This window comes from Cyprinodon variegatus, unplaced genomic scaffold (assembly GCF_000732505.1).
Source record: "Cyprinodon variegatus isolate N-32 unplaced genomic scaffold, C_variegatus-1.0 Scaffold1242, whole genome shotgun sequence".
Taxonomy (NCBI): Eukaryota; Metazoa; Chordata; class Actinopteri; order Cyprinodontiformes; family Cyprinodontidae; genus Cyprinodon; species Cyprinodon variegatus.
The window spans coordinates 109,433-119,148 of NW_015151695.1; the positions used below are offsets into that span (position 1 = coordinate 109,433).

Here is a 9,716-nt window from a genome sequence, read left to right on the forward strand (position 1 = left end):
GTTAGAGATTGAACTAACAGATTCTGCAGAGTGGAAGAATATTCCAACCTGGTGAAACGTCTCGAGGGTAACCTGGGTGATTTTTCTTTCCACTGGTTGTAAGTTGTGAGGAAGACTCCCATTACAGTCCAGGGGGCAACAGTAAAAGGAAACCAAAGAGGCTGCCAAAGGCAAACTGGTTTGCTCAGTGACTGAAAGAAAAGGGATAGCACGGAAACCTTGAATAATATTATTCCAGTACAGGAATCGATTCGTGCACCAGGGTAGCCAATCACTCCTCTCTTTGTTTCTTTACACTTCACTCATTTGCAGAGAGACTTAGATCCGCTGAATGTTTATTGTTCCAATTAGCATTCAGTGCATCAATAATGGAAATGAGGGCAGCTTGGAACGTCTGCCTGCTCTTAGCGGACATCTCCTGCTGTCTGCTTCAGGGAGCCTCTTTATGTTTGTCCTAGTTGGGCTGAGGCCAGCAGGCTGACCTTCAGATTCATCTTTGGCTTGGAGCAAACAGAGTAATGACTCCATGGAGACAGGCTGTTAGCGAAACAGGTTAAATAATGCAGGAAAGGTTCGCTGAGGACATCAGGAGAATGTTGGTACCATAAAGTCCCTTTGGAAAAGTTTGTTTCTGAAAGCTCTTTTTTTTTACCCAGACATATTAACCCCGCCTCTTTATTTACCGTACTGGTTTATCCTCGCCATGTTAACCCCGCCTCTTTTTCGACCCCGTTGTGCTACACCCACCTCTTATTATTACCCTGCCATGTTAACCCATCCTCTTTTTTTTTCACTCCGCCCTGTTCACCCTGCCTCTTTTTTCCCTCCTGCCTGTTAACCCCGCCTCTTCTCTGGCTTCTTCCAGGTGCTAGTTTCTGTGCAGTCCCTCATCTTAGTGGCTGAGCCCTACTTTAACGAGCCTGGGTACGAGCGTTCCCGCGGGACCCCCAGCGGCACCCAGAGTTCCCGGGAGTATGACGGCAACATCAGGCAGGCCACAGTAAAATGGGCCATGCTGGAACAGATCCGCAACCCGTCGCCGTGCTTCAAAGAGGTAAGCATTGTGGTTTTCTCTGTATCAACAGTTTGGTCACTTAAAAACTTGGAGAAAGTGAGCCGGTTTCAGTGGGCGGGGCTATTGTTGATTCTGGCCTCACCCAACAGACAGAAGCTTATTCGATATATTTAAGTCCAAACTAGGAGCACAGAGGCAGGATTTGATGTAAAAATATAGCAAGACGTTTGTGTATTTATCTCTTCCCTTTTTCTTGGAGGATTTAATGACTTTAGAGTTTAACAGGAAGAAGTTATCTGATCTTTCTCTATTTGAAGCAGCTTTCCGTCCCAATATCATAAATGATACGTCACAAGAATGATTAAAAAGAAAAATATATTTTATAATACTGGAAAAAGAATAAGATTCAGTTTTTTGGCATATTTTCCTTTATTTTTTGCTTTATATTTTCTGAGGGTTCCTGCAACCCTTTTCAATGGAAATAGTCCTTTCCATCTGAGGCTTCCATCGATGGAAGCACATTACAAAAATCGAGCCCACAGATGTCCGGGTGGCTATGCCCACTCCACAGAGAAGGCAGATAGTTCTGTATTCCGCACACGTCGACCTGCTTGGTGAGTGGGACAGACAAGCGGAATTTGTCTTTTTTTGGCTTATAAAATAATCTTAAAAGGCTGATAGGAAACAAGGAGGTTTTCCACAAACTAGTGCTTCCAGATCAGCAACAATCTTGTCCAACCAGCTGCCTCAACGTTGGTGTGAACAGCGTCAATTAAAATAACAGATAATTTAGGATGGAGAAAAAAAGGGGGAAAAAGTCCCAGGAATCTCCTTTTGTTCAGGTGTTTCTCAACTCTTGTCTGCAGGTAATCCACAAGCATTTCTACCTGAAGAGGGTGGAGATCATGTCTCAGTGCGAGGAGTGGATCGCTGACATCCAGCAGTACAGCAATGACAAGAGGGTGGGCCGCACCATGTCGCATCACGCCGCCGCTCTGAAGGTAACTTCCTGTTTGGAGATTTCCTCCCTGACTGAAACACTACAGCTGTATCGTATCAAGAAAAAATGGTTTAAAGGTTTAAAGATGGGTCTGTAAAGTGCTCCCTTAGTCATGAGATGAAGCTGAGTCCTCGGATCAGGTTAGGCTGTAGACTGTAGGCCAGCCGTTCCACTAATGAATGTCGTTTCTGTTGCAGAGACACACGGCTCAGCTCAGAGAGGAGCTCCTGAAGCTGCCCTGCCCCGACGGCCTGGAGCCCGACGGAGACGAGTTCTCCGAGAAGAGCGCCGCCCTCCTCCTCAAAGACCTGTCCGGCCAGGATGCAGAGAAGGCCGCCGGCAGTCAGGACGGCCACTGCAGCGAGGGCCAGCTCTGAGCCGTTTCCCAGCACCTTCCCCCCCGATCCTTAAAGACTTCACGGCTTCAGAGGGCAAAGCCATCACTGTCAATATTTGTATGTAAAGATCTAATTACAGAGCAGTAGTGAAGGAGGGGAGCTAAGCCCTCATCCAAGAATTAAGAGAAACTTTTATCCACCTGTAAAAGACTGTAAACATTTTGTGCTTTTTTCCAATTGTGAAATAACCACTGATTGGTATGTTATTAAACTTGTTTATGTATACATAACTGCAGAGGAAAGATGACAGATTATATAAGGGAAGCTACCTTCAGAGGTGTACTGAATGTTAAGCCCTTTTTTTTTTCTTTGAAACGGTGATGGTTGTAACCCAGGATATATTATTTAAGAGAAGAAAACACACATAGGTAACCGAAGCCTCTCCACCTTTGATTTGACTCGGATCGCATCGCTTCAGTAACGTTTTTTAAATCATCTGATCCCTTTTTACAGGCTCCAAATTAAAAGGCTAAACCAACCTCTGAATCAAACTGTTCCACCTCTGCTTTCCTTACACGGCAGGCCTCATTTCAGGGCTCCTGCATGCGTCTGTGTTCCCTGTGCGTGTGCAGCAATCCCCCGCAAAGTCAGATTGAAAGCTTTGATGTGCCTTTGATCCACACCGGACCACCAGAAATGCCGTTTCTATGGATTCGTATGGCTGAAGGAGAGCGTCTCCATCTGATTTCCTGTTGACGGCGGCGGGACATGAGGAGAGATGCTCTTTCTATTTGACTCCCTCCTTATTTTAGTCATATCTTCCTTTTCTAGAACATTAAACGGACCTTGAACCTACAGCCTGGTTTGCTTCTCTTTGTCCGACCCGAAGAAGAGCTTCTTCCTCACATTCCCCACAGTTCAGCTTTAGAGGTCTGGTTCTGATCCACCGACATGCGGATCGGTGCCTCCAGCACAGATTCAGGATGCATGGCTGCTAAAACCTTCAGGTTTCCATCAGGGGTCAGAGGTCACCAACCTCCTTAACATGTCTGTGTTCTGGAGGCTGAACGATGAAAACAAAGGCTGTGACTTCAATCCCCTCTTGACCTCATAACTTCTATGCTGATTAGTTTCTAAATTAATTTGCTTCGTATAAAACTTGTTTATTAGCGTCGTGAACATGAAAAACATTTATGGTTAGATTGAAACAAATACTGAGCCGGTTATTGGACGCTACCAGACCAAAGTATTGGACTCCAGTTATCCGACTATAATGGTTCTGTGGACCTGCCAGTTCAGTTCGTCACTGGAGGTGGGAATCCGTCACGTTGGAATGGAGTAGATGAGGTCACTGAGGTCAGCGTTTCCAGACGCCTTCAGTTGGATCCGCTGTTTTATCCCAGAAACTAAATCTTTGTAAAGACGGCCGTACTTTGGTGGCGCAGTGGTTAGTGTGTACGACCCATAAACACAGCAGTGTGTCGCATTGAGTTTGTCGCAGATATTTTAGATTTATACCCTATATTGAAGCGTGGTCTGCGCTATGTGATTCCACAACGCAAGAGGGACAATCAGGAACTAGCTGTGGGTCTAGAGGCGGTGAGGAAGTGGGGGCAAGTTTGTGCGACAACGGAGGGACATGAGGGCCAAAAAGAGCGGGGATCCAGGTGGAAAAAGGGTCCCAACATTCTCGCGCATCTAGCTGGTCCATCTTCACGAGTCGTTTTCCACAATGGCGGTCATAAAAAGAAAACAAGCCGGTAAGGTTCCCAACAGGAAATATGCATAGTGTAGAGAGGATGTAGATTTGACCAATCAGAGGCCTCCTGTCTGCAGTCACCTACAATATTGGAGAGGTGCAGCAGAGTGTCTGCAGAAGGGGGCGGGGCATATCTGCGTTAACTGCGACACACGCAGACAACCTGGTTTCTGAGTATAAACCAGCCTTAACTTCTGAGCGCCGTGATAGTTCAGACATGTGACTGCGCCATCCAGCTCTTTATACTACACTTTAACATTTTTTCCTTTGAGTAAAGTTTATCTGTAAATCCAAAACGTGTAAACACAAGGTAAATGGTCAGTGGATTCAAGGACAGCTGTCCTGGAAGGTCCTTTAAAGTCCATGATTTTGACATCATCCAAGGTGGGAAGCCAGTTTAATGCAGAAAGTTGGGTCTGGTACCTCCTCCATGTGCAGCCTGGTTGGCCCAGTACTGAGGTGGTCCCGATCCTGCTGGAAAACAGCTGCTTCTCCGTAAAGATTGATGAAGATTCAGATGATCCACACCATCAACGGCTGTTGAAACCTCACCATGAGCTTCTCTGGACTTTGGGGAATGTCCTGATGAAAGGTAAACGGTCCGCTGAGCTACAGGTGGTTCCTTTTTCTCTGTAGCCTGTGGAGCAGTAGGAGCTTCTATCCTGAAAGCGGTCCATCTGGGAAGTTTCACGCCACTGAACTTCTTCCACGTTAAAGCAGGCTGATCCCAAACGGCAAAGAAATAAATCTCAGACCTCATTGCAGCGATGTGGGAAATAGTTATTGTATTTGTTGCAATTCGTGAAAAATAAAAGCACATTTCCACAAGCATTCAGTCTTTACCATGAAGCTCCATGTTGAGCCGAGGTGGCAGCATCATGCTATGGGATGACGGCAGCAGGACGTAAACAAACCTCAAACAGTTTTTCACGCTGCTAGACAGGATTTGGAGCAAAGCTGTGGAAACAGTAAATGTGGAAAAGTTCAATGCTGTGAAAACTTCGTCTGGAAGTCGACCGTCACACAGCAAAAAAATTCCAACTAAGTTTATTTATACTTAAATTCAGTAGGTAAATAAGATTATTTGCCAATGGAATGAGTATTTTTAATCTTAAAATAAGATAATTAGATAATATGCACTGAAAATAAGACAATACAAATGTTTTTTCTTATTTTAAATGTAAATTGTCTTATTCCATCGGCTAACAGTCTAATTGAATTCAGTTAAAGAAAAAATGCACCTATTTTTAGAAGAAATTACTCATTCAGATTAAAAAAAAATTTTCAGTGCAGCTATTAGATCTCCAGCAGCTCTGACCTTGGCCTTTACTTCACCATCGACTAAAAGCTACAGGTATCCCAGAGGGATGCCTGCAGCACAGGGCTCTACAATAAACTTCTTTTTTTTTTTTTTATAAGAAATGAACATTAATCCCATTTTTACCTTTTAAAGGTTGGTAATAAATAGTAAATGCAATAAAACTGGATAAAAATCGATCTGCATGATCATTAGCTCGGTGTCAGTCACATTACCTAAATGTTATCGGGGAAAAAAACGTTCATTTTGAAGAGAACGATCATTTTTAAAAGATGGAAAATCCATCCAAATTCACAGAAAGGAATGTGTATTATCTTTCTAGCCTAAAATGATGATGTGGCGTTTATTGCACTTAGACCAGACNCAGAAAGGAATGTGTATTATCTTTCTAGCCTAAAATGATGATGTGGCGTTTATTGCACTTAGACCAGACAGAACAATTATGCCATGTTAAAGGTAAAGAGGACGGTCGGTTATTTCCGGGTGGATCATCTAAATAAGTGGTCCTTCTAATTGTCAATCACTCTGCTGATACGTTCAGGTAAGGCCGTCCTACCTGCTCGTCCCGTTAGCTATCTTTTTCTGCACATGCGCACTTTTAGGCGTATATCTGTGGTGAATTACGGTTTCAGACAGTCACTAACGCTCACCGCGATTCTTGGAAAATGGCCGAGGGTCGTAAGAGAAAAAAGTGTCTGAAGTGCATGAGAAAATAAAAGGCCTCTGTTTTGAGAAAAAAAGAATTCAACTATTCACTCCAGTTAAATAAACAGAGATCGATGGATTTCACTCAGGCGGCACTTTATTTTATCTTAGCAAAGAGAGAACTTTTTATCATGCAGCCCTTATTGAACGGTAATCAGCCCTGTTCTGATCTGGACGGCGTTCGTTCCCCCTTACTCACAGTAATGGAAATTAGAGTCAAAACAAATTACAGAAACTTTGGGTTAACAGTAACATGTTATGATTAAACCTTGAGAAAGATCTGGCTTGTTATGGGAATAAGTATGTCTTGTCTATAAACAGCCCTCTCTAAGGCATTCTGTGGCCTTGCAAGTGAAAAACTCTTGTTTCAGTGTGTAAATAGCCGGTAGATCAGACAAACACGTCTTTCTGTTGCAGTGTCCTCTGCTTAATCATGTTTTTGTGAAAGCAGGGCCTGAACTCTATTAATAAACCAGCTAATATAGCTCTGTTTGGGCGTCACATCCCTAGGAACATCCGACTGTAGCGGTTTTCTATCTGAACAGAGTGAGGTTAATGGAGCAAAGTTCCCGCTCTATATGTCGTGATGGAGGAGTTAGAGCCGATGTTTGGACAAATGATCACTACCTGTTGGTCACATGACTCCAGCCCCGCCCATGCTGTCAAAACAATTCCCATAATGCTTTTAGTGAGGAGACCTCTTGCAAAGCTTTCTGGGATATATCTGCTAAACCTAACGACTATGGATGATCACTGCTTTTCAAGGTGCATTGTGGGAAATTTTGAGACCAGCCAGGAATCGATAAGGAAACAGTGACGTCTCCTAACTGGTTCTTAAGGATTGTCCACAAATTTACCATTTGACTCTTCAAGAAGTTCCTTCTTAATATGTATTAATAAAAGACGAACAGATATCTAACTAAAATCAAGCTTGGTTATAACTACTTACCTTTCCTCGCACACTGCTACTATATTTCTTTTCCTATTCACACCAAGCTGTTTTTGGGTGCTGACACAGGTCAGCCCTGATTAAACTTATAAACTGTGGTCAAACATGTTTGATTGGGATATTACCTGATGGTGCCACGCAGAACCTCTGATCAAAGCAGAACTGCTCAGTGCTGCTGACCTCTGCAGAACAAAGTTCTCCCCCAATTTCCTCTGGTTAAAATGGAGAGAGATCCAACCACTCTATCACGAACTCATCAATAGGATTGCTCTGCTCGCCATGTTTGTGTGGCTGGAAACTGCCTGTGGTCCACAGCCAAGACCATGGCCCCTCCTCCATGTTCCACAGACCTGCAGCACCGCCTTCCTTCCAGTGGGACAAGTTTCCAATTCCAACTGCTCTGGAGTGACCTTGGGACAATTTCATTTAAAAAAATACTTTATTACTCCCAAAGGGAAATGAAATGTTGCAGTAACTCATATGCTATTTTTTAAACAGGTGTTGATGCTGCAGGCAGGAAGGATCTCCTGTAGAGGTCTGTCTGCACTGGATCTGGAGAAGCCTCTGACTGAAGACCCTCTGGTGGTGTTTAAAACATGCTGGATATCTAGAAATTAATTTCAGACCTCCATATTTCTACTGTTGCTGGTCAGCATTTTTTTTTTACAGATATCATAAATACATTTTCAGTTAAGCTGATAAATGTGAAAAATGGACACTTGAAATGTATAAACATATCAGGGTATATAAAAATTAAATCTTAAGCCCAGACACCACCAAATCAGATTTTGCGTCTGATCCGACAGAAAGTCGTGGCATTTAACGCTCTTGAAAGTCAATGGGGATGATTTCCTGCAGGGGGCAGTGTAGCTCCCACTGAGATAGAGCCCAGGTCTATTTTAGTCAGCAGCAATTTCATGAGTCTGACAGGAAGAAAAACACATCTGCTTTAGGGGAAAATACAAAATAAAATCTGTTAATCGTACGGGGAAACAGTCAGTTTGGAGTCTAGCATCGCGTATATAGTAAGCAGGACCTATTAGTGCAAAAACAACGAATGAAACATTAAAAAAGAAAACTTTCCCCATGATAGGAGTTCAACAGGACAGAAAACGGATAAAGTAGTGATCCTCTTTGAGCCTCACAGAAACCACAATAACGAGGATCAGACAGAGCAGGTAAATGCAGCGTATCTCTCTCACCTCTTTATGAAAAAGAGAAAGAAAAACTTGGATAAACTTCCCAGATCTCTCTCTGAGAATCACCTCTCTGCCTCAGTCACCATAGAAACCATCCCACAGCGTTTATCGCTGCGTTTTTCTTTTCTTTAGATGTAGATGTCATGTTGTTTTTTTTATATTTGAATATTCTTCAGCTTTGATATATAGAATGCACCGCTGGTTTTATAATTTTTATAATGACTTTTCATAACCTGTCTAAGTCAAATGTGGGAAATTGTTTCAATATGTGTGAAACACAGAGATGGAAGTAAAAACAATCTGCACAGATCTGCTCACCCTGCCTAGTCGGAGCTTCTCTATACCCAGTGTTACATGGGGAAAAAAATCAGATGAGAGATTAAAAAGTCGTGCAGCCGGTGTGTTCTGGCCTTAACTCACAGCAGCTTTTAAGAAACCGAAAACTCAAGTCTTCATCGTCAGGATAGATTAATTCAGAGAAGAGAATTAGAGTCTGAGTTTGTTAAACCTGGTTCGTGAAACAGATCCCTGATCATGGATCTATGAGCGACTAAAGGGGCCTAAAGTGGAACATTTCACCTTTATACTGTTGCAGTAGACAAGAAAAAGAAGAATAGAGTAATACATTTTTTTCCCCAACTTGTTTATCTAACAGCCTTTCTTAATGCAGTTAATAGGAAATTTCCCAGCACTCCAGGTATTGACTCACCTGTGATGACTTTAACCCTTAATGATACGGTGTTAAGATGTCACACAGCAAACACATGGTTCCTGGATCTGGGATAGATCTGACAGTCTGGATGGGAAAAACTTTATCGCTCGAATTATCATCATGATCCAAAGAATCTTCTAACACTTTGCTCTCCAATCTTTCTTGTATTTATTTTTAATTTAGCTTCATAAAACAATTATGCAAGAAGCCGGTGAATACCAGCGAGTGTGTGGACATTATAGTTATTATACTGCTAGACGGTTGGTATATCTAGAAGGAGGAAAAATAAAAATAAAGAGATAAATTATGAAACTGTTGAATTTGTTTTATTTTTCAGGTTCCTTTACGGTTCTTTTTCCTCTGTATTAAATCTGATCTTCAATCAAACGACATGTCATTGTTTCCTGACAGCTGATTGGCTGCTAGGTGGACTCGGATCCATCCTGACAGCTGATTGGCTGCTAGGTGGACTCGGATCCATCCTGACAGCTGATTGGCTGCTAGGTGGACTCTGATCCATCCTGACAGCTGATTGGCTGCTAGGTGGACTCGGATCCATCCTGACAGCTGATTGGCTGCTAGGTGGACTCTGATCCATCCTGACAGCTGATTGGCTGCTAGGTGGACTCGGATCCATCCTGACAGCTGATTGGCTGCTAGGTGGACTCTGATCCATCCTGACAGCTGATTGGCTGCTAGGTGGACTCGGATCCATCCTGAC

At 43.0% G+C, this 9,716-nt stretch overlaps 1 protein-coding gene across 5 annotated transcripts in view; it reads left to right on the forward strand.

Annotated features, from left to right (window-relative positions):
* Nucleotides 1-3,199, forward strand: part of birc6 (baculoviral IAP repeat containing 6) — a 99,878-nt gene extending 96,679 nt beyond the window's left edge. For all 5 annotated transcript variants that reach the window (XM_015401638.1, XM_015401642.1, XM_015401639.1 and 2 more), the window contains 3 exons: nucleotides 866-1,054; nucleotides 1,882-2,016; nucleotides 2,213-3,199. In XM_015401638.1, the coding sequence (XP_015257124.1) occupies nucleotides 866-1,054; nucleotides 1,882-2,016; nucleotides 2,213-2,392 (504 nt within the window). In that variant the 3' untranslated portion in view covers nucleotides 2,393-3,199. The remainder of the gene's footprint in view (nucleotides 1-865; nucleotides 1,055-1,881; nucleotides 2,017-2,212) is intronic.
* Nucleotides 3,200-9,716: the final 6,517 nt, after the last annotated feature.